Raw genomic sequence first — 26,951 nt, forward strand, 5'->3', positions numbered from 1 at the left:
GCACGTGACTTGTTTTACTACGTTTTACTACAAAGAACGCGTGTTTTGTACCATTATGGGGAAAATATCCCCGCGGATCGTGGTATCATTTCCAACATTTGAAATTGCTAAGCAATCTTTTCATCATATCATTGTCTCATTTCCATATTCTTTCCAACCAAATGGTTAAGCTTCCACTTAGTATTTTTAGGAAGCTAATACTTGTGTAGTGTTAGTAGAATATAGGGATCGTATATAGGGGTAGTTTCATTTTCCCTTTTTTCAATCAGCTGCTTTTATTGTAAAACATATGTTAAATTGACTGAAATGGTATTATTCTGAAATGTGTATAGTTAAGGTTATTTTTACAACCCTAAAAATCTTAATTTCAATGCATGATCTGCATTATTCACATTACACAGACTTTTATATATTTTTGGACCCTTCACCGAACTACGTATATGCATAAAGGGACGTAACTACCAAAGGATTTCAATTGACTGATCAATGACGTCATAGTGACTGTGACGTCATTGTAAATGTCACATGGCGCCTCCTTAACAACTTCATTTACACCGAGAGTTGCGGGCGGTTATTCACCAAGCCACTTATTACGATAATTATATTCAGCGCATTTTCAAACAGAACTTTGAACCTTATTACAAACACGTATACAAAAGGTAAGTAAAAGTTTTTTGATGTTATTGAAATAGTATTAATGTCGCAGTTTTAATTTATAAATTCAATTTATATGTTTACAATGATATTTGGGTCTGTCTACACCAACATTTCTTAATTGGAGAAGTTTTCGGTAATTTAAAATTCTCCTTAGGAAAAAACCGTTCAGAAGCTAAGCTAGAAATCTGAATTTAATTAACTTTCCTCAACTCCTGTAATGCTTTCCAATAGAAAAGTCAAGGAACATTCTCAAGATAAGGGATGTTCATCGAACTATAGGATCTGTTAAGCGTCTGTCATTTCATGAAAATCCCAGGTTTGTTTCATATTCTTTATTAATCAAGATACTCAATTGGTTAAATCAATTAAGTATAGAATGAGTAATGATATAATTGTTGGTGACACTTACATGTTTCCTTTAATTGATTCATCAGATACAGAATACATAGAGAATGGAGATAATGGATTTCGACAATAGGTCTGTGAGAGCCCTAGAGGTCGGGCAAAAGAGGAGTATATATGTACATGTATTTCATATTGTGGCTGGTCTGCAAGGACTGAAGGGGCATTACAATGTAAAAGCAAGAAAGGACCATTATACGCCATATCACCGGAGTTAGAATGGGGAAAAAGTTAATATGGACACAAGTTTATTATCAAATTTTTTTGGGAATAACTATATATAGCAACCCCGTGGGAGGGACAGGGAGGAAGAGGACAGGTCCATAGGTGTATATATAGTCATATCAGGGTGGGGGAGGGAATCTGAGTGGATGTACATGCAGTATACATGTATGCTTAATTTAACTATAATTGAAATAGCAGTTTCTTTGAAATAAAACTTTTGATATCAAATATACAAGTATAAAGGCCTTAGGTAATCAATATTCTTCAAGTTCTTGATTTAATTTTGCAAATGTATTTTTTGTAAGAAATAAAAACAATCTCCATGTCATTTTGTATTGATTCCGCATAAAATGACGAAATTTGTAACAAATTGGTCATTTAATTAAATTTCGATGCCAGTCCGTCTTCATTCTGAACCTGTTTCATCTCAAATTTAAAAAAAAATGAGGTTTGTCTTGTCGAATGTTAAATCTGTCCTGGGTGCCGACATGACATTGGACCATTTCTTTCATTTTTGTTTTGTATTTTAAAATTTCTGCCTAAAAATATTCAATATTCTGTCAAAAAAGATATTTCTTAAAGTCATGATATTCAGCAAGCCGTGACTTGGATTTTATATTGCAGAAATCTGAAGAACCACTTTTTGCTGATAAAGAACAAACTACAAAACATCAAAAATTATCCGTTTATGTTACTGAATCGGTAAGTAAAATGCTGTTTTTATCTTAGCCCAAGATACTCTGGCCTTGACACCAGACGTAGACATTACGACAGATAGACCGAGAGTCCATATTTCGCCGTTTTTACTTGTTTTTTACATACTAGATTTTTATTGTTTGTATAAGAGATACAATTAACAGTCCACATGAAAGGTTCCTCATTTTGTTACAAAATCTAATTACTTACAAAAGTATGAACAATGTAATTTTTGTATGAATAAGGTTACAAAACCTCCCGATTTCACGTTCATTTTTTCTGTTCATATTTCGCCATTTTGGTATACAAAAACGATTAAATGTAGATATCGAAATGATACTAAGTCAATTTATGTCCATGCACTGTCATTTGATTATTAAATAAATCGCTCATTCAACATTGTGTGGAATCAGACACAAGAAACAACATTTAAACAACATTTTCTATCAAGTCAATGTCTTTGATACCCCCACGGGAAGTTGTCGTCCCACCTAAGAACCGCACTGGAAAAAGGGCCTTACTACCATTGTGGAATGAATTTTTGTTGTTTGAATATTGCTATGAATATTATCTTTATTTCTTTATGATACTTTTTAGTTCATCCAATGTAATGCTTATCAAATTTTCACTTGTTATAAAAAATGGCGAAATTTAGACCCCGGCGAAATATGGACACCCGCATACATGTCTCGTGTAGGGCCAGAGCGGAATGCTATACAAAAACGCTGTTTTTAACTGGACAATAACGAAAAGGTTAAGTTGACGATTTATCATATAACTTAAGGGTTTGGCTAAATTGATTGCAGATTCTATCAATATTCGTGATAATTGAAAGTCGAGTAATGTTTTGTAGGCGGAGAAATGTCGAAATAACCGAAGAAAAGTTATCTAGGCCTACGATCAGTACATGTGCTTGTAGCCTTTGGGTTTCGAACTCGCAAACCCCGAACCCAAAGGGAGAACGTTAGAGGTAGACTGTTTGGAAAAATTCTACCATATCGAAAGAAACAAATAAAACTTCTGAACAGTGTCTATATACACGACTTGTGAGGCCGACTGGTCTATACCTCACACAAGTCAATACAGAGTCACAAAGTCGGTAAAATCTGTCTGTCATATCATTAGTGGGTACTTATTACTTTTTCTTTGAGAAGAAATGATAACTAATTAAGGATTAACTTGAATAGATTTTTTATGTTATGGAGATATAACACAAAAATCTGAGTGTACTATTCATAGTTTATGATGAGAGTACACTCAGATTTTTGTGTTATTTCTCCATAACATAAAAAATCTATTCAAATTAATCCTTATAATTCAATTTACTAAAGATAATCTCTTCAACATTTAAAATTCATTTTGGGACTCTTTTGTCTATGAAATTATTACGCCGTCATCTCAGCCAATCAGAAGCGACGTTACAAACGGCGACGCCAATTTTCCTTTATGGGCTGATAAAGTAAATTTTTAAGCCAATGAAAATGCTCGTAACAAGCAAAAATGAATTATATCCATTTAATCTTCTAAGCTTTCCCATAATGTTGTTGCTTGTCTTACGTTTTTCCATTCAATTTTTCTTTCTCTTCTTGACTTTCTTATTTCTTCTTATTCTCTTCTCAATTCTTCCTTCCTTCTCTTCTTTACTCCATCTTTCTAATTCTTATCCTGACTACCAGAAGACGTACACATATCTTGTTTCTGACAATGCCGAACCAAAGCGAGGACAAAGAGGGAGACGAAGCGGGTAAGATATGACGTTAATTTGACTATCATATAATTCACAACATCTCCCAAAACCGATTTTTTAAATTGATGTGTACGTCTTTCAATCGTTTCAAAGTGTTGATAAACTTTCTCAAATCAATTGGTTTTAATTTTACAGACAGAGAAGAAAGAGATCAAACAGAACACTGGTGTCTACACAAGGATATAATGAACATAATGTGAGACCAGACTTAATTGTAGAAGTTACAGAAACTCCTCAACCCGTTGTCACGGTAATTATAACAACGCTTTGTGTTTACATTTTCAAGCATGCCTCGGGAATTTCCGCCACTTTCCGTGAACAAAAACGATGAGGAAATTGCTCGAAATTCCCCAAAATGGATGACTTTTCTCTTTCTTTCTATCTGTAACCTTCAACAATTTTAGAAATTTTTCAAAATAAGAATTTCCAAACCTGCTATCAGGGTGGCCAAAAAATTTGCTTATTTTTCTTTTACTCTGCTTATCTCGTTATACAATGTACTGCATCTCTCTCTCTCTCTCCAACTTTTTTGCATTTTGTTCATGCTTTCTGTCTTTTCTACCATCTTACCTTCTGCTTCTTCATTTCCTACCTGATAAAAGACTTTAACACCTGCTGCACATCGAAATAAGAAATTACGCAAGACTAAAACGTGGTAAGATTAAAAAAAGATATGAAAGTAGAAATTGAATATGATATCGCATCTATCAATTGCCAGCCGGAAGTTATGACTTTTTCCTCGGTAAAATTTGCATAAACATGTAATAAGTAAACAAAATACTCATTCCTAATATTGTTTAAGAGATCTTTTCAAATTTCACAAGTTGATAAATTTGACAATTTTTAATGTATGCTTCTCCCAATATAACCTCTTGATAATTTCTAGATTAAATTTGTCAAAACATGTTTTCGACACAGAATTTAGACAAAATCAGTAATATGCTGACTAACTTAACCTCGAATTCGGTTTCAGGAGAAAGAGAAAACGCGGTGCCCGTCACAGGACACCGGAACTGACGTCACAGACTATCAAACTCGGTCTCACTGCACGGGTTAATATTTGTTTTACGTTCAACATTCAATACCTGTCAATATCTCTTTATCCTACGTGCACACAGAAAGAAAAATACCTTTGTTTTTAGCTCGCCTCTGGAAGAGAGGTGGGCTAATGACATCACCCTGGCGTCTGCGTCCTTACTGCTATAATGAGTGTTGAAAAATACTGCTATCCGTAGCAAATGACATTGATTTAAACAATATTTTTGGATTATAACTGTTGCGATTGTTATGTACAATCATTGGTAAAAAAGAAAATGCTAGATTTTGAGAATTTCAAGAGGCTAAAGGGCCGAAATGACCGCATTAAGGTTTCGGTGCAATTCCAGAGTCGCGCTTTGCTGTTCTCAAACAACTTGTTTAATTTGTAGTCTTTAACATTGCAATTTACATTGATAATATTTTTCATGATTATTTCATATTTTTTTTCCAGGAGAGATTCCGCGAAGCACAGGTGAATGCCTTAACATTCAGGATGAATAAAATAACACCCTGCACATCCAAAGTTTGCATTGGACAAAAGAGAAAATTCGATGAAATGGATTTTGATATCGACGAAAATGTGGCCAACAACCTAATCCTAAAATTTGAAAGACTAAGCATCTGATTTATGATAGATTTGTGAATTCCGAGTGAAAAGCCATTCGAATCGTGACTTCTATGTTGGGTAGTTATGTTGCAATGTGCCACCGCTATGTTGGGTATTTCTATGCAATGTGCCACCGCACTTTTATTTCTATGCAATGTGCCACCGCACTTTTATTTCTATGCAATGTGCCACCGCACTTTTATTTCTATGCAATGTGCCACCGCACTTTTATTTCTATGCAATGTGCCACCGCACTTTTATTTCTATGCAATGTGCCACCGCACTTTTATTTCTATATGCAGTGTGCCACCGCACTTTTATTTCTTTGTAATGTGCCACCGCACTTTCATTTCTAGCAATGTGCCACCGCACTTCTATTTCTATGCAATGTGCCACCGCAACTTTATTTCTATGCAATGTGTCACCGCACTTTTATTTCTATGCAATCTACAAACATCACAAAGTCTCCTTATCCTAGATCTGTGAAATGTGCCTTATAACAGTTGATAAGATGATTGAAATTGAATGTGTATAAAGCTTTATAGCACATATCATGCAATAGCTATATAGTAATGTAATACGTATACAATACAATGTATGTATACTGATACAAATTCTTTGGATTTTTTTTTAGTATTTCTTATACATCTTATCAGTCCTGTTATTTCTCTATTTTTTTATATATTTTTTTTATATTATATATCTATGTTTTGATTAGAATATATTTACTTGTGTGTGTGTAAATTTTATATGATAGTTGTGGATAGGGCTTTTAGAATATGATATAACTTGTGCCCAATCCTTTTGTTTTGGTATACAATAAAATATGTTAATTATGAATCAGCACAAACTTGTTGTTTCTATGTTAACTGAACTGTGATCGTGTTGTGAATTACACGTATACCCATATACCTGAAGGCGTTCATATATTTACTCACTGTCTGGAAAATTTAATAAATTGTTGTCATTTAAAACTTATTAATTGATAGATGATGTAAATGTAATTGGTTACAAGATATAAAGCTGATGTAAAAACCCGCTTCGAAATAATTAAACATACCGGAACGGCATTGAAGTCACAGGGACTTGGCACGAATTTCCATATCCAACCAACGGTATATAAATGTACATTATATATGTATTATAGTATCGTTGGTTGGAAATTCGTGTCACGTCCCTGTAATTGTTGTCGTGGTGAACGCTACATACGATAAATGATAGTATACATTCGCATGAATGTCCGTCACGTAATACTGTTCATCTGGCTATAATATCTTGTTACTTAAATGAATGAAATGTTTAACGAACGAATTTCCTTTTCCTTACAAGCATCCTCGATACTCCAGGGGTTACTTTCACTTATATCCAACCTTAGATAATCTCATAATAAAACCGAAGTCAATTCAGGAGAAAAAACAACTTACCAATCCCGCATCTTGTCAAAAATTTATTTGATGTACATCAAAATAATTGAATAACGATACAACATGGTGGACTGTGTTGCTTTGAAGTATGGCGTCACTTTACTTGTAATCTTCAAAGTAAATCTCTCCAGACTTGTGATTGGTCATTATTTTTTTCTCCGGAACTGCTATCAGTTTAACTATGAGATAGGCCAGTGAAAGTAACCCCTGGTTTATCGCGGATGCCCTACAAGTAGCCCGCATTGTTTTATCTCAGACTGCTCCTGTTCTGTTCCGATAAGAGAAGCTGGAGAAAGATCGCCATCGTAAGAGTAATATATCTCTCATTAATCGCCCGGATTTGTACGCAACCTCCGAGGATCTTTATTATTTTCTAGTTAACGATAAATAAGGATCGCGAAGCGAATTACATGTATTACCCACACCACTTATCTCGACGCTCTCAGAGCAGTCCGGACAAATCGATACGACAAAGTAAATGAAAGCGAACAACACTTCCGGTTTGACTTGTTAGACACTGGTTAAAAACAACTTCCAGCTTCTATCTAAGCATGTTTAAAAGTTGTATGTTACATCAAAGAAAAATGTTGAACATGCTTTAGTGTTAGGGCAGGTCAAGTAATTGATGAACATCAAGAGAGTGCACTCATCGATTTGTTTAGAAACCGATCGAGTTCTTGGTCGAGGCCGCGCAGAATACAATCTCCGGACGAACCTTGTCGTCTTATACAAGCTGTTTGGGTTCAACGTTACCTATTCTATTAAGATATTTCCCATTCTGTATAACAATGATGGATATCTTCATTTATTGTCATCAGATAAATTAAATGGGTAAAACCCAAACGGCATACCATACATGTAGGTCTAATCACCAATCAAGACAATTGTCAGTATTATATCATTCAAAGATAAATGGACCATTTTTGAAGTTAAAGGGGTCTAGATAAAAAAAAAATGGTAAAATTCGTATACAGTTAGTACATGTAGAATACAAATTTTATCTTCTTTTTTTTATCTAGACCCATAAAACGTCTAGAAATAGTCTATGGGCATTTTGGTTGGTCCAAAATTACGTTTAACTGCAACTTATTCTCAGATCCCTATAGGTCTTTACCCGGTCATGATCGTCATATTCTAGAATCATTCCATACTTGATACTCAAGGGGTTACAATCACCGTCGTTATTTCTACCCCTGCAATTTTAGGAAAAAAACTTGACCAAATACAGGTCTGCAATGACTTCATTTGAAAATTATAAAGAGCTAGAGCGACGCCCAACTTCAAAGCAACATAGAAAACCATAGTGTATCGTCATTTGATTATTCTTCCATTCTATTATGAGAGTGCCAGGGGTGAATATGACGACAGTGATAGTAACCCCTGGAATAGTGAGGAATCATAAGTACTCTTAGGCTAATATACGTTTTATGATAGGACAAACAGTATAGTCCGGATTATTAATTAAGTACCATATCAATACGTTAACGATTAAATGATCTGTTATATTTCCCCATTATCATCTCCCAACTTTACAAATAACTTCCAATGGCGTACGGATATTTAATTAGTGGCCGAGCGCATCAGTATTGGGAGAATATCGCTCTGGCTAAATACACAGTTAATCAGAATGAGTTGACCATCGCTGCCGGTATATAGCGGCCAACGACAAATTGGCAAATGATGGCACATAATTTCCGGCATTCAACATTCATTATCACTCTTAGTCAACTTGAATGCAGAATATTAGATTTGCTATGTATACCCATTGGTGAGGACTGAAATACACACCAATCGGCAATCAGGGACATGATATATAGTTCTGGCGGTGTTCCGAATCGAGTAAATTGATTTTAGAATAATTATTAACCTAAATAGCGACCATGGTTAGTGACAATGATACATAAAATGCCTTCAATTTGACCGTACAGAGACTTTGAATATCATTAATAAAGGTTTAGTTTACTAATACTTATCTCTTAGAATGCTACAACACAAAACTTTGATGAACTGTCCAAACTCGAGATCCTGAATCGTTTCAAAAAGTCCATACAATAACACATTCTTAACCAGAGAAATATAATTTAATTTCCCAGATGAACTTTCTTTGATCCTATCGACAATAAATTCTATTATAATAGCCTTTCATAAATACGCCATCATTTCGTAGTAATTGCGCTTGCGTGGTTTTCTTCAAACCCATCTGCCAAGCGTTACCGATTGCGAGTTGGTGTCAATGCGCGTTAAACTTTCAAAGTTGTAGTACGTTTTAGGGTGTCAACGTTTTAGGTGGGTGACATGGCGTTGAAGTTGTGCCCATCATGAACACTATAGGTATTTACACTCTTTCTAGCACCGCCTCATCCTGGATACTCCAGGGGTTCCGATCACTTACGATCTCTATACCCCTGGACTATCTCATACAACTGGAGGCAGCTTAGAGGAAAAAAATTGAACCAATCACAGGCCTCCAAAGATTTCCGTTAATGACTACAGAGAGAGCGACCCCCAACATCAAAGCCACACAGTCAACTACAGTGTAACGTTATACGAATTACATGTTCTCTTGTCTTCAGTTTTACTATGAGACAATCCAGGAATGTAGAGATCGTAAGTGATTGGAACCCCTGGAGTATCGAGGATATCAACACCTACAACGGAGATATAAAAAGAAAGAAAGAAATCTTAGAGTGTGCCACATAAGCCGTTTCATTCAGATTATTTTTGTTATATCTTTAAAACATAACCAAAAACTTATTAAAAATCTTAATGATTCAATTAACTATTAAATAATGTTTTAAAAATTTCCAATTTACCGAGGGTAATTACGCAGTTGTATTAGCCAATCGGAAGCGACGTTACATACGGCAACGTCATTTTTCCTTTATATACTGTATTCAGTAATTGTTCACGCCAATGAAAATGCTTCTTACAAGCAAGATTAAAGCCTAATTTATAGTTTTTAGAACGCCATCTACCTTGTTTACACTTTTACGTCGCAAAGTAACCTCTACACGATTGTACATTGTATGTGACAATCTCTCCCAGGGTGCATTGCGGTCCCCACATTTCACTTTTCTCGTTCAACCAGACTCTTGTTGGCTTCGTATGCTATGCCAGGAAGAGAATGCGTAGTATCAAGCGTCTATTTGAACGAGACTACACATGTCACATGAATGTGGGGCCGCAATGAACCCTGGGAGAGAATGTGTATGTGATACGGATTGATTTGTTATCCACGGATTCGGGCGTTTCCATGACGACCAGCAGGCGTTGCGTCCCCGCGATAATAGAGGCTTAAAAAGATGTCGAAATTGACAAAAGGTTGAAGAAGTGTTCGTACGTAATTGGATCAGAATTTCATCAAAGGGGTTAGTCAATTGAAGACGATATAGTGTGCTAAGAATGACAAAACAGTCGGTATAAGCCCATGTCCTGGGGAGAAGTGACTAGTCGCCAGGGATACTAACCCAACCATCTCTTGAGAGCGTCACATGCTAAAATTACACACAACATCATTATCTGTACCCCATAGTAAGACTCAAAATCAAGCGGACGGATCTCGTATTAAATTCTAGATAAATAAAAGGAAGCTTCGCGTAACATCCAGTTTACACTCACAAGTAAGGTAGATGCTCGAGGTTGCTGATTGCGTTTAACGCCGTATCAACAGCTATAAAGGTAATGAAATAATAAAAAGGCGGAGGTCATGTACGGACAACCTCCCTGTCATATTGTTTTACATCGCGTCTGTTTGTAATAGCGGAACCCTTTACCTTTTTATAGTGCTATCTCACCGAAACATACTACCGAACAGCACACCAGCGCGCTTATACTGCATTGTATGATGAGAAATTCAAGTCTCAATTTATTTAAAACGAGTTATATGGTGTTACGTTTGAATTAAGAGTGTAACATTGAGTATGTTTTGGTCTTTGTCTTTAAAAGAAACTCAAAATTCTCTACACTTTTTACTTTTTTAACCCGCATCAAAATGCAGCTTAGAAGCCCATAACAAATACAAAAATACAGCTGAATATTTCTTATAACAATTTCGCAAGATTGCAATATTATTTATAGTATTCATTTCGTTCGCTGACGGTGGCTTGGAAAACTGATTCATCATCCACGAAAGTGGCACCCAAAAGCACAGATGACTGCAGTTTTCCCATTTATCAATACATTAATTTTCGCTCTAGATATGTAAAGCAAAATAGGTTGACAAGTTTGAGTTATAGTTTTTTAGTCTCTCGTGGTAGAATCATTTTTAAATGCAAGTGTTAGAAGTATTATATATGATCTTTAGAGACCCCACGAGACAGGCGCGTTTCCAAAGCAATATCCACTGGAAAGGTTGCGTTTGTTATCAGTGTAATAACTATAATATATCTATCTGCAAACCTTGTGTCTTTGAGGTATTATTTTAAGATTAGTTGTAGCAATTTTGTGTCATGAAGGGTGTTGAACGTGTGAAATATTATACGTACACCTATTCATATCAATAACAGGAGAATGATGACCCGGATACTGTACAATTGTTAAATTTCGCGGTTTACTGCTTATGATTTATTCGCGGTATTTTATTTTTGCGAATTATCTTTGAAGCTTTGAAAGCATTATTTAAACGACATGTTTTGATATGTAAATCCATGATTTTGATAAATTTTGCGAGGTATTAAACTTGGATGAATTCGCGAATTTAGCGAAATTAAAACCCCAACGAATATTAACAACTTTACATAATTTTGCATGCAACAAAAATAGCTGCTGTTGCAAATAAAGGAAATTATGTACGTGTTTTCATATCAATAGAAGGCTTTTGATGTTCAAGTTTTACATTTTTCAACAATGACTCAATGTGTATGCATTTTTAATATCAAATTCTGGTACATGCTATTGACAACTAGTAAACATACTGGAATGATTATTTGGTGAAAATATTATTCGAACCTGCTACACTTAAATATGTCCTGAAATGTACGTTTTTAGCATGTTTTGTCAAAATTTACCTTCTGCAAAAAAACAAAAAACAAAAACAAAAACAAAAACTCGTCAACAGTAAGACTTGCGCTCAGCTAAGCTGCATAACGCCGTGTCAACAGCTAAGGTAATGAAATAATGAAAAAGGCCGAGGTCATTTACGGACAGCCTCCTAGTCAAATCTTGAAAAATTTACCTTCTGCACATCAGATAACTCGTCAAGAGTAAGACCTACGAACAGCTAAGCTGCATTCGCACTTTGACTAACTAATTCATGCTCATCAGCACCAAAGGAATACATGGCTAGATTATCGGGATCTGAATCCTTGATATCAAGTGTTGTTGGTTAAATGCGGGCTTCAAAGATTGGATATATGTATGCATGCCTTAGAGTCCTAGAAAGTAGATCTTTATGTTGTTGCTAACGAGAGATGTCATTGCGTATTTTATGGGAAGGTATTCTAGATAATCCAGGGGTTACTTTCACTGACGTTATATCCAAGCCTAGACTATGTCATAGTAAAACTAGAGGCAGCCCAGGAGAAAAAAATATGAACCAATTATAGGCCAACAAAGACTTCTATTGAAGACTACAGAGAGAGCGACGTCCAACATCAAACCAACACAGTCACTCACATTGTATCGTTATGCTGCTCTTTTGAATGTACATCAAAGGACTAAATCACCTGTTTTGTTACCTTCAGTTTTACAATGAGATAGTCCAGTGGTGGATATTGCGTCAGTGATAGTAACCCTCGGAGTATCAAGGATGCTCGTTTTACTCCGTCAGTACTGACGGAGTGAAAAAAGGGAAGTAACGATGATATATCAGAATCGGGTTTCATTAATTTCATCACATATTGAAATATATTTTAAGGTTCTTAAGAAAAAAATGCACATGTTTGTAGTAAAAGCAAATCTAAAATATCTAGCATGTTATGTTCTCAATTACATTGAACTGTGGTGTATATTTTAATATAATCATTCTCCTATGCCATGTCTTGTTTTTTGGTCTGTTTGGTACATTGGGTAGGTTTCGGTTTCCAAATATTATCTGACGATGGCTGAGATACCATGCACGTGGACGTACCAAGATACCGCTTTTATGGTCCTAGTGGATTTATTGGAGTTTGTTCCGATGTCGTAAATATGTGTGTCCAACCTCAGACAGCTGTTTTTTAGCTAACGACTCTTTTTTGTGGCGATTATTCTGTTTTTGAATGTTTTCACATTTAACTCTTTGAAAATCGTTGCAAATGTCAAAATCATTAGAAAACATAGACCGGTCAATGACCGATATTAACAAAAACAATGACACTATGTGCTCTACCGTCTCCCAAATCACTCAACACACACATGTATGCTGAAATCGTACCCATGATATACCATTATAAAATCCTTAGTTATTGCAAAAGCTTGAAATAACACCAAACGTATTTCAATTGCTTTCTTGAAGACGAATTTATACAGCTTCATCGGCAAAACATGTCATGCAGTAGCGTGGATATTTTGTCAGTTTTTAAATTGCAGTGGATGCAAAATGTTAAATGTCAACATATGCACATGTTTTTTTTTATGAAAGCAAACAAGCACAAATTTCTACGCCGCGAATAATTCCATTTTTACAGTATTAATCGCGTTTTAAATAAAAAAAATACCTGTCCATCCATAGTCATCCGTAAAGGTTGCAATTTTTATTGGTGTATAACTGTAGTATATCTGTTTGCAAACGATGAAAGCAAAACAAGTAAACAGTTCCTTACCGCAAAAATTACATTTTACAATTTTGATCGCGTTAAACAATACCTTTCTATTGCGTAGATATTATATAGTCATTCGTATCCGATACTAGACGGCTAATGTTGCTAATGGATCTACTCAGCAGGAATTGGGACCGAGTGGATTCTGACAAGGATCGTAGGGATTCAGCCATACCGAAGGAACTGCTGTGCTTTAATGGGAACCACAGCGAGGGCGACTGGAGCAGGATGTACAGCTCATGCTCGTTTGACCTCCATCACTTCCACAAGAGGACAAAGACAAAGCACAGCGGCACGAGCTTTGGGAAGCGGAATACAATGTCCGTCGGCATATGGGTTTACGTATTGGTACCTCGGGGGCCCTATATCCGATGGAATCGACAAACTGTGAACTCGCACAGCTTCGGGGATAGTAACGCCAGTATGTATATGCTCTTTAAATACAATCCTGTAAAATTATCGATGTGTTTTTTAGTTCATTTTGATATTAATGACTTCACTCTCTTGATTTGGTATTGACAGAATGAAATGTAGATACCGTATGCATAAAATGCTTCCAAAGTTTTTTTTTTTTTTAAATTAAGGTTACACATATGAGAACTAAGTTAAAACATTGAAACGTGTTGTTGTATATATAGAATAATGGCCCATTACATTATTTTGTATGGGCATTGCTTTGTGATGGATTCCAATTGAAATAGAAGGTAATGTAGTTTAAGGACATATATCTCTACTAATGATTAGAATCCTAATAAATTTTGTCCCTTTGTTTCCTTAATTTTGAAAGGATTTTTTTTCTTTCTAAGCGATATCTTTGCCAGATGAACTTAAAACATTAGAAGAAAACAATTTAATTTCAACCGGTTTTTATGTTGTTCCAGCCAGTCCCTATCCACATAGCTAGCCTACATAACGGAAAGACATCATTTGAAACTTGACACATAGTTCACTGCAGCCATTGAAAAAAATCAGACGAATGACTACAGTGGGTTGCAAATCAGCCTTTAGAAAGAAGGAACAAGGAAATACCAACGCCAGATCGAAATAGAAACATTTTTTTGTAGAACATTTTGACGTTTTTGTTGGAAGACTAGCATATTATTTCCCATGGCAATTGCAAAGGTGAATTTGAGTAAGAATCTTTAAAGAGTTTTCATTAATAAGCTTTGACATAATTGGTTGACATGTCATCCTTTGCAACTAACGACTATCCCTACATGTCAAACTCCGTAAAGCGATTAGTAAGCATTGGTCTTAGCGCGATGGTTTTTCTCTGGTTCCTCTGTAGATTTTTTTACCAAAAAACCCAGCAATACTGTAAATGACATTTAATGTCAGAAGGGTATGAAAAATAATAAGAGCGATGTGATATTTATCACATGTCAAACTATAAACTTTGTTGATAGCTATCTAATAAACAGTCCACTCCCTGTCATAGTTCGACAGAATAAAGAGAAAAAAACTGGAAATAGTTTTAACGTTGAGGGCTACCACAGCTAGGTTCGTGTGAAAACTCGCATAAATATCACCCAGAATTGTAAAGTCGCCAGGGAGGATACGTGACGTGAGAAATAACGGCTCGGTGTCGATTCGATCGGTATCATTAACTGACCATATCTGCTAATGATATTTGTCAGTGGTATGTCACTCACGACATCAGTTATCGCCAGAGACCTGCTTTAACCTCCATGTCAAACAGTGTGTCTTTTCGTGACAACTTTGTAAGATCAACTGCAGATCAAATCCCAGGAGGTACGCTCTAGACATCGGCATAGGGACGGATACCTAATACAATTGTATATACTAACACAGTATACTATCAGCTCATCATGAGAAATAAAAAAAACCCAAACAAGTACAGGGTCAAATTCAGGCCTTTTTTACATAAAAAAATAAAAGAGTTAATAAATTTTAAATGAATTATCTAAACAAAAGCTGGAATTGATCTCATTTTGGCTTGAATTTGATGTGAAATTGACCTGGATTCATCAAAATAAATCGGATGAAAATAACCAAACATTGACATATATTTCAACAAAACATGAACTGAACGCATTGGATTACAGGTCACGCTCTTTTCATGTGAGATTTATGGTTTTGTATACATAGGCATATATAAAGAGAACATAAAAAGTTATTACCATATAGGACAAACCTGTTGGCACAAAGAGGCGAGAGAAGAACCATACAATCGACAAGAGTAAGCGTTCTCATCAACAGCTTTGATAGTCTCTTTCCAACTCATGATTGAACTAGGCTGTCTGTTTACTTTCACTGTTACATAAAATCTAAAATGTATGACCATTATTAAAAATTTCATTCATCTTGAGTATGTAAACATTGTCGTTTATAGAAGCAATTTGGTCTGCGTTTCCTATAAATATAGTAGTGCGTAGACCAAAAATTGTATCGAAATGATTTATGGATAGTATAAATGGCACTTACAATCAATAATTAATATTAGAACATATCATCAAATGTTTTCGAGATGTAAGTTTATTGCCAGCAATAAGTATCTCACCTCACTCATGTATTCATAGTTTGAGTTAAATTGTATACTGGAACCAATTGAAAGAAGTACTCTGTACCTTATTTAACCATAACAATTCACTATTACAAGAGGAGTCGTTGTAAGATCTTGTTAATTTAATTTCAGACCAGTAGCTCTCAGCATCGAGGTCCAAGTAAACCCAGTATAAAGGACAGATATGTTTTTCCACATTCAGATACTTCTACAATTATACACCACAAAAAGCTTCTTTTGAAAACCTCTTCGTTGGTTACTAAACAAAAGACATCAAAAGAGAGCATTGTGTTGTATTATTAATAATGGCAAAACATGACATGGTAGCTATAGCGTCTCACCATGTCTTTTTAGATACGCTCTGTCAGAGATTAACAGAAAAAAGTTTGATTGAAATCTAGGCCGTTGCTAGGAGATATTAAAGGGTCTTGGTCGATGATGGACAACTAACTAAATATAACTTACAAGGATAATGTGACAAAGTTTAGCGCTGATGGTAGAGACAATATTAAATACAAAGGGTTAGATTTCATATTGTATTATCTATGGACAACATCATTGGACGTCGTGACGTTTTCTACTAATTAGTATCCGTTCTTGTCATGAGTGGCAATATTTGTCGTTTACCGTAGTGTCTGTCCAGCCCTTCTCGATATTGATGAATTCAAGACATGTACAACTCGGATATGTGCAGGCCGCTTTTGAAATCGTGACAGAAATCATGACAAGAGTACGGCAAAGGAATATCAACTATGTCTCTGTCTTAATAAAATGGAAGTCGCGAGCGATTCAAGAGTCTTAACCGAGATGTCAACTCTAAATAACCTCAAATCAATGCTTGTTATAAGGTTTTCATGTGGCTCCATACAACGGACGTGGAATTTACTTGTTTTGTACATTATTGCTAATTTATGAATATAACGAAAAATAGTTGAATATGACTTTTAAAAAAAGTCAAAACTAAAATTCTCAAATAGCATTATCATAAGAAAATCGAAAGTCGGAAAAAAAGAGTGAAAACACGCAATCCAATACTTTAGAAAAAAAAGAGGAAACAAACTGTAGACCAACTTATTTTCAAGCGCTCCAACAGATTCAGCGTTCCATTGCTTTATCAGCAACCCCTGTTTTATCAGAGACCCCTGTTATACAAATGCATGTCAACATTGATAAAACAAAATGCCTAGAGGGCAGGTATCGTTTGTCATAATATTGCAATGATTATTACAAAACAATTTGAATATTTACAAAAGAGACAGGTGTTTTAAGAATTGGATGTGATCCATCTATACAGCACCCAATCTTCAAGTCTCTTCTGTATTTCTTAATCCTCTTCAAGACATGCTGTGGCTTTCATATACGGCCAGTTTGTCTCTTCTTCAAAATACTCCATTTCCAGTGATAGATGTCTGATTCAATGGATTTTTTTGGCACATCATTATATACCAATGACCTTTATGTTTCTGGGTGGTTTAATCAATGTATATGTAATAATTAATGAAACACCATATAGGCGTGAAAACGTAGATACAAATGGTTGAGGTTGGCATTAATTACCAGGCTGGCGGTCATCGTGACTCATCGTGTTATTAATATCAGAAGGTTAATAAGTTCTGTATTACAACCAGAAACGAGGTATTATGAATTTGAAACTGTTGAAAATTGTTTCATTTTCCGTTCTATAGTCATATATTTATGCGTTACAATATGAAAAAAATAAAACTCAACGACTTTCCTCTTGTACTTTCGCCATTTTTTGATGGCTCTTCAGGAATATAAATGTTTATTTTTTAAAGAACAAATCAATGACGTCACAAATAGCATGACGTCACAAGGTACACACGTTTACATAACAATATAATGAAGTTGTGCCATTTTCTATTATGGCCTATTGAGATTTGGTTTTTTTTGCGTTACATTATATATAGAATATATCAATTGAAAAAAAAAATACTAGGTTTGTTAAATCAATTTGTTAAATGTTTTTCATCCTATTTAACTGGTTAATTCGAACAGACACAAATATATAAACCGCAGTAAGATTTTAGACCCTGTTTACACGGATGATAATGTGTATACCTATATATCGCATTGACATGGTCAAAAAGGACTCGATGTATATGCTTTTGTAAAGTCGAATTTGGTCAAACAAGCGCTCCATGTACACTCTATAGACACTAGTAAATAGTGGTATGATTATTTGGTGACAGAAATATATACCGAACATGTGGACTTACTAAACTGAAATGTACATTTTTTTGCGTATTTTGTCAAAATGTACATGCAACACAGCAATCTACGAGTCAACATTACTACCAACGGTTGGCCTGATGCATTCACAAATTAATATCAATTAAAATATGTTCAAGTATACCAAATATCACTAGTCGAAACAGGGTCTAAAACATTAAAAGAAGTAAATTGTCGAAAATATCACAGAAAAATATTGCTAACATCAATGACACTATAAATAAGCGGTATTCCATAAGGTAAGTAAATTAAAATTTGCGTTAGGCAATTATACGCATATTTCACCATTTTGAAAATAAATAATTATAGTAGTCTAACTCACCTACCAAATTGTTAACGTGTTGATAATGCTTTTACTCATTAGAAGAAAGAACATTCCGGCCCAAAAGTAAAATTGAAATTCGCAGATTAAAAGCAAATATAGCATTAGTTTAGGATTTCTCAATACTATATTTAAAACAGGCCGATGGCAGAAAAGAAATTGATGTTACTTTTTCGTGTTCTACACAGATTGATCATACTCATGACTGGTTTTTTAACTCAGTTAAGGTTGGAGAATGCTGTATATAGGGGTAATATATTTTTTTACATCAATAAAGTCTAAATTATATTACTGTAATAGATCGGACTTTTTATTTTTGGATTTTTTTGTTAATTCTATTGAATTATCTCTCATATAGTTGACGCCAAAGGAAATTGGGTACAAACGCTTAAGATGAAAGCGTTGTGTTGGAAGAGCAAAGAGATATTCTAGCCCTGGTAGCACCAAGTAAAAATGAACACAAATTTAATATTTCATTTCAACAAATTTTATTGACATGACATGGATGGATAATAACGCTCGCAAACAAGACGTCACAATCAATACCCGTCAATATGGGCAGACAACTCTGTAATATGCAAGTATGGAATTCACTGTATGGTCTACGGGACAGAAACGCCCAATGGATTTAGAGGAACAATATTTGAACAGCAAAATATTCGACACAAATTTGTATTGTTTCCACAAAAGCGTCGTCGGCATGGCATCAGTGCTGAAATTACCCTAACTTGTACTTGTGCTAGTAAAAAAACACTCAGATTTTAGATTATGCATTTGATTTGTACATCAAAAGATACAATCATGAGAATAAAATTATATATATAGTTATTGAATAGTTTTACTAATTACCGCAAAATCCGTTTGATACGCAGAGACCTTGCTCATGTGGTATTTTTGCATATGTCACAAATATGACATAAGACTCTTATCACTGGCTGTGCTAGACGGAAATCCATTCTGATGTCATTCCTCCGTGTCTAATGGCGGTCTTCGATTGATATTAAATGTTAGACAGTTTATCGTTGGAATTCATCGAAAAGTAGGTTATGGCAGTTTTGTGGTAAAACGTATATAAAATTTCTGTTCATTTCATACAAGATTTTATAAAACTCGTCAATTTGTTTTAATGTTTGCTCGCCATCGCTAGGAACAATCAAAATGTTGTAGACCCGTTTATAACATATCATATCATATGATATATATTTTTGGTAATATTCAGGATTAAGTAATTGCTATTTTTTTATAGACTTATATGGTATTTGTTCTAATGCTCCTTTTTATTCAAACATTTTCGCAGCGGAAAATTTCTGTTGTTTTGCTGGTGTTTGCCGTTGGTGCACTCTTGGTTTTAATTCTATTCTAGTCTAACCCGGATGCTAACCGAATGCACTTACGCTTTCTGGCCTTTGGTCTACGTTAAACATATATGAGAAGAAAATGATTACTTAGAAGTACCCCTTTCATCTTTTTACACGACTCTTAGCTTTCATTTTTTTCCCAATGTAAAAATATTTTACCCGGCAAACCAATTTGCAGTTAAATAGAAAGATGAAAGAGAGCGGTTCCTCGTGCCGAAGGCTGAAGACAAAAAATAATGTCTTTTATTACCACAAGAATAAAAATACGATCTTTACCATTGATGTTTTAAATATCTTATCCGCGGTTTTGAACGATAATCTTTTCACTGCTAAGATGAATCGTGTCTCGAATGTCTTTAGGCACTTTCATCGGAACAGTCAGACAGTGCGAGGAATTGCGCCCCGAGGGATTTTGGGCTAGTGTAATGAGTGATTCCGTGTCTGAGGTGACTGGATGCTGCAGCAGGAAATAGATTCCTGTGGGATTCTACACAAGATTGTCCTCATAAGATCAATTGAAGGATGGCGCTCCTGTGCGACCCAACAAGTCTAAAGATAACTTGTGTCTTCAGTTATGTTAAGAGAATTTCTGCATTTGGCCAAAATGAATAACAACTTTATAATTCTGTGAATCAACTTGATTTTGCGTGCGAAATAATTTCGATTATTTGGGAGCGAATGAAATTCGCGAAAATTGAATACCGCAATAAATTGTAAATCGCGAAATATAATTGTCGCGAAAATATTATTAGTCATGAAAACGCGAAATAAAGTCGCTGCAAAAACACATTGATGAGCAGTATGTATACCACGTTATTACAGAGCCAGGTACTTGAACTATCGTTTTGTGCCGTTTTTTTTATCGCGTGACAAATGAATGATTTATTTTTCTTAATTTCAGACGTAAGTGTCGATTGAATAAGAATGGAATGAGTGGTTGATTCCCATATCATATGACAATTTTTACTGCCATTTTACCGCCAATTATGTAACCATTAACATGCGAACATTCTTCGTTAGGGATTTCGATTATGGAAATATTTATATTATTTTCCGTGTTTTCGTATCATTACAATTTTCGGAAATTTTTAACATCTTAGTTTAAGAACGACACGAGACACTTTGTTCGGATTTTTAGAATAAAGTATAACAATTTCGATAATTAGCAATTTATTATTTCGAATAACCTCTATTACTGCCAATTTTCAGCGAGCATTGCATAAAGCTGATCCTAATAACACAAAAACAAAATGAAAAGTTTATGTTGTCAGATAGATGATAGGCTGACATTTGAAGCCAAAGATGTTTTCTTTTCCAAGTGGATGTCATCATTCTGTTCGAGATGACTAGCCATCTTAGATCAGTCTCCACTGAATGCAATGTATTGTGTGTGTGCATGTCTGTATTGTTTCGGAATATTTGTGTTGTATCCAAGTGCGGTCTTACTGAAACACACTGATAAAGATACCGAACAAACACACCCCATCCGGTCACACTATACTGACACTGGACAAATAAGTCGCCACACTCTCTATACACAGAGTGCTAACCAGGAGAAAAAAATACTACCCCTTTTTTAAGGACTTTTCACCGCGATCACCGAAAACATTTAATTGTTTTAACTGCATCAGCTTTGTCATCGTTATTTTACTTTTGAAAATTATTGTTTAGTATCCTTTTATTATATACCTGAAGATCTGCATTTACATTTCACTTTAATGACACACAGAGTAAAGACAAAATGTCTTCAGGGCATATTGAGGTCAATTTCACACGAAGAAAACTGCAGGTGAATTTCAGGAGGATTTTAGGTCAAACATGTGAGCGGAAAAACATATTGTCTGAAATTGACATGAATTTACCTGAAGGCATTTTGACTGTTTCTGTCACCTTTATACGTCTCCTAGTCAGAAGGCTAACAAACCAATCCAGAATGCTGACATCCGCAATATTAACTTGTATACCTCGTGGAAAGCCTTTTTTCAAACATCTTGAGTTGAGTAATTCTCCAGCAAAGCCAACAAAATGAGAAGTAAATAAGTTTGCACATGGAATTCCATAGCCTGTCTAATGTACAATAGCCTTTTTGTACTGGGTAAACCAAATATTTTAAGGTGAGCGTCAAAACTGATTCAGATAAGGGACATGGCTTTGATCCTACCTATTCAAGTTCTAGTCTCAATTTGGCGATGCTTATGGCGTTAAAATTAATACCTTATTTTGAAAAAAATTCTCCATTTTTCTCAATAATTTGACACACTGTAAAATTTGGAAAATAAAAGTTAGTCGTATCCCCACTCTTCATAAGACAACAAACAATACAACTAGTAATGTTGGAAAGACATTGGCGTGACGGAACGGGATCTACTATGACAGGATAGATCGCTGAATTCTTCCATCAAATGATCCCAAAAATTTTATCTGTATTCCGTAAATTCATTTTAGTCGCATCATTTGAATCTATATCACTCCTGGGATTAATGTTCATAATTCCTCTGCAATAAATATCTCTTGACTTGGAATTCACTCCAATTCAGACCTCGTTTAAAGTTATAATTTATTCAGCATAATGATTCTTATTTTACGTAATTAGTAACTGCTTGGTAGACGATTTAGTGTCTGTATAACCCGTGTTAATTTGAACGGAGAAAACGTGTTAAACTTCATTTATTTTACTTGTTAATTAATCACCAAGTTGATTAATTAAATGCCTTAGAGTCGCAATGTATTTCAGTCCATGTGCTAGTAATTCAGCCTTATCTTAATGCCAAATAATTTGTATAAATCACTTCTGCAGACTTCATCAGTCTCTCTTCTGATTTGTTTCAGTGTGTGTTTCAATCGACCTTTTCGAGATAGAAAACCATTCAACTATTTCCTATCTGTCATGACAAAGGGAGACCCTACACATAGAGAGCTCTCGGCCACTTAAACTCACGAGGTAGACTAATATATAATGACTTTTACGTAATCGGATCTCGGAGGAAACGATGACGAATATCAACTTATCAGTTTGTAATCTTTCTCTGTTTGACTTAAATAATATATCTATTTTTATGAGCACTGAAGTAAATATTTAAGTCTAAATTACTTGTCAGAAGTAGGCTATTTCATAATTAAAAAAGAATTTGTAGATTATCATTTATAATACATAGAAGAGTAGAAAATATTTCCTTACCGCAAGCACTCCATCTCTGGAATGGCAGGTATGCGAGTTCGAATTCAATATGGGATAGTTTCCAGCTACGGTGCTTTTTCGCCGGGTACTCCGACTTTTCTCCACAATCTAAACCAGCCACGTCATTAAAAGACCCTGACTGTTAATAAGACGTTAAACTATTTAAAAACAAATGCAAACTCAAGTCACCCATGCACGGCGCATTTTGGGATCTGACCATGATCGAGGTGTTCTTTAAGATCTTTACGACAATCCAGTTCTTACACGTATACGCCAACCTAAAACCCTTATAGAGGATTTGAGACTACTTCAGTGTATGGGAATGCTTAAAAAGCTTGAAAGGAGAAAAAATGATAAAATCTGAATGAATGGAAGTTTACATGTCTAGAGTTTTATTACCATGGACACCTTTCACGTAGGAGTTTCCACAAGCCCGGACCCATCGGTGTCTCGTGTGATCCTGATGGTCCTGAATCTCTCTGGGATCAATATTTCTGTTATCTAGATGTATGATATTTACACAAAGTCAATTTCCTATTTTGATAGACAGGTTTGATTAATTAGAATCTCATTTACATTATCGATCGAGACTTGTGCTGTCTGTTAAACTGTCAAGTAGACATCGCCGATAACGCTTCACGTGAATATCAATTTCACGTGATTTTGCACGTGAAATTCAATTTCACGTAAAATTTACTTTTCACATGATATGTAAGTTAATATTTTTAACGTGGAATTTACATGGTTTGGTTGTATATGTTTTGCAAACAATTTGTTCACAAAAGTAAAAGAACATCGATATGGTGAAATTTCAAACCTTTTTTTCGATGGTATTACTTTTACAATATGGTTTCTTTTTCATTCGAGAAATAGCAACATCTTGTATTTTTATTTTCTCTTTGAATAAAAATCCTATTTTTCTGTTTGCAAACCAACCATCACAATTTTGTGAGATAAACGTTTAGAGTAACTCTTTTACATTGGTCACATTTTTCTTAAATGTTAAAGCTATTTCCATTGTGCTAATATCACGACACAGTAACGATATTATCTCTCATACGCACGTGTGTACCCATGTCGGCTGAGACTATATCACTTGCGAAACAACGTCATGACGTTTTTTTCTCGATGAATTTCAATGTTATTTTTAGCTGATTTCACTATAAAGAACACAGACAAAGGGATCGGCACGCGGAGCAATGTCTACAAACTTTTATTTTTTTCAAAATGGCGTGCAATTATAATAAATCATGAAAAGCTCGGCAAAACCCCTGGTTTTACTACATTTTGTAATCATCATATTCCGATGGGGTTGACGAAGAACATTCAAGCGTCTCTTACCAGATCCGTTTTGATACATTGTTCAATAACGCTCAATGATTTTCAACAAAGTATATCTCAATAAGTGGAATCCGTCTGACATGTATCATCTAGAATCTTTTCATACTAAGTCCTATTACTGTAAACGAGCTTTCTTTTGCGGCTACTACATTTCGCGATTTTTATTTCAATGTCTGCGAAGATTAATGTTTGTGGATTTAAAAATTGAATTGAAATTCCATTCGACATATATTGTGTTGATATTAATTCATTCTCACCGCGAAATTCGCAAAAAGGAAATATCACGCGAAAGAAAATTGGTTCATAGTATATATCGGGTTTTTGAGAATAGTTCAAGGGCATCTCCATTTCTGACTAGACGAATCTATGACATTGATATCCAGCAAGTCGGGATAAACCAAAACCAAATACTTTAACGTTATTGCTGTTTAGGTAATATTGACATTTATTCGAATTTCTCGGAGACTATGTATAGGCTTATTTCTGATGTATATTGATTTCTTAGTTTCAACATCACTAGAGCACCTGTGCTCCCTATATGAAAATATTACATGGTTTATAAGCTGTCACATTCCACGTGGGAAGCGCGTGAAGTTTCGAAACACCACCAAAAAACATCCTCTGTCCAAGAATTCATAGACAATACAATTTGTCTCAACTGTAACTTGTTTAACTCATCGTTTACTACAAGCCGTAAAGTCACAGTTTTGTCGCAGCTGGTCGGGGTACTATTGTCTCTATGCTTTATATGGATATTGTGTCAGACCGTTTCCACAGCTAGCGTCTCTCCGTGGGCTGATTTCAGCAGTATTTGTTTTATCTAGTCATCGTTTTCTTTTATTTGTGCAATAAACTTTACTTAAAGGTAGGTTTCGCCCAACCAAATAAATATTTTTTGTGAAATGCGATAAAAGGAAAAAAGATGAAAAAACATATTAAAATACCTCAATTTAATTTCTTTATGCGTTTGAGATTGAACAAATGTGTCTTGAATACAAAATTGAAGGAAATCCTTGATTTTATTACGGTGTTCGTCAGACAAAATAGTATGCAAATGAAGCTGCGATGGATTGTGTTGTCGAAGTTTCGCAGATGCGCATTGTCACGCACTAAAAGTAAACAAAATGGCTGAACGAAAGTGTGTGAGATAAAGAAAAATATACTGAATCGGCAACAAAGTGGAGGAAATTATAATGAATTCGGTAGCACCCTAGGATATCTTTAGGGAATTTAATTCAGAGATGGCATGTACAATAGAAGAAACAGAAGCCAAATCTCAAGTGGAACTTGCCCGATCTGTTGGGACTTGTGTAACGGCATTGCATGTGGTGAGTTAAATTTCAACACATATGCCAGCGCACAAACAGCCGCAGACTAACTACATGTATATTTGGTGTACAAAGCTAGCAAGCGTATGTAAGTAACATGAAGTGTTTTAGACTATATGACATGTATAAACAGTCCATCGCACTTCGATTTGTTGTTGTTGTTGTTTTAACTAAACATGCTGTGTCAAGACTGTCACTACTATCTGACATTTTGTTGCACGCTTCCGTTTGTTGATGCGGCCTCGTTTTGGAAAAAAATACGTCATGTTCTATGTAAAGCTTGACTTCACTCTATTTTTAGAGGAGTATTTTCCTGGTCAAGCTAGGCAACTGACCACCCATATTGTTAGCTGTATGCATTGAAAATGATCTGAAGATTATATCTATGTACAGGATAAATTTCAATTTCGTAGTCTTTATATTTCATTGGGCGAAACCTAATACTTTACTCCAGAACAATCCACTCATTCAAGTTCATAACCATTTATAAATATTAAATGTAATTAGAATTCTTTCAAACACCGTGCAGGTGGGCAGGTACCTGAAAAAGAAGAAGGATATTTTCATTTTTTCAGTCCGTGTGGAGAAGGAGTACGATAGAGGAGAAAGAATGCAGACAATGAGGAGGGGATGGGGAGAAGGAGAAAAGGATGAGGAGGAAGAAGAGAAGAAATGATGATGATGAGGAGGGAGAGGAGGGGGCATTGAGGAGGAACGATAATGTAAAAATAATCTTTATCTATCGTCCGAACAGTCATATATTTTTAATATGTATGTAATGACAATTATTCTCTTCCCTTTTTTCTCAGATTACAGATTTTTCCGTACATTCGATGACTTAGTATACTTCGCTTACTTTCAAGACTTAAGCGTTGAGCTGCATTTAGTACGTCAGCGCACTTAATCAAACTTGCCGTTGTCCAGTTGACATCCATACTCCCATACATACATCTGATAACAATTATTAATAAAATATCAAGATACATGTATATTGTATCAACAATGAATAATCAATTAATTATCGGAGCAGTCATTTCAACAGCTATCCCCTCACACTGATAATGACGTCAATTACACGGATATAAGTTCATGCACTGAAAACTGTCAAAGGCATTTG

General features: G+C 35.0%; 1 protein-coding gene across 1 annotated transcript; it reads left to right on the top strand.

The window, feature by feature from the left end:
• The first annotated feature begins 540 nt into the window (after positions 1-540).
• LOC138334221 (uncharacterized) lies at positions 541-5,470 on the top strand. Its single transcript, XM_069282826.1, has 8 exons — positions 541-659; positions 1,092-1,168; positions 1,908-1,986; positions 3,657-3,724; positions 3,863-3,977; positions 4,330-4,382; positions 4,701-4,779; positions 5,217-5,470. The coding sequence occupies exons 2-8, from the start codon at positions 1,110-1,112 to the stop codon at positions 5,388-5,390; spliced, it is 627 nt and encodes a 208-aa protein (XP_069138927.1). The 5' UTR covers positions 541-659; positions 1,092-1,109; the 3' UTR covers positions 5,391-5,470.
• Positions 5,471-26,951: the final 21,481 nt, after the last annotated feature.

This window comes from Argopecten irradians, chromosome 11 (genome assembly GCF_041381155.1).
Source record: "Argopecten irradians isolate NY chromosome 11, Ai_NY, whole genome shotgun sequence".
In the NCBI taxonomy this organism is placed as follows: Eukaryota; Metazoa; Mollusca; class Bivalvia; order Pectinida; family Pectinidae; genus Argopecten; species Argopecten irradians.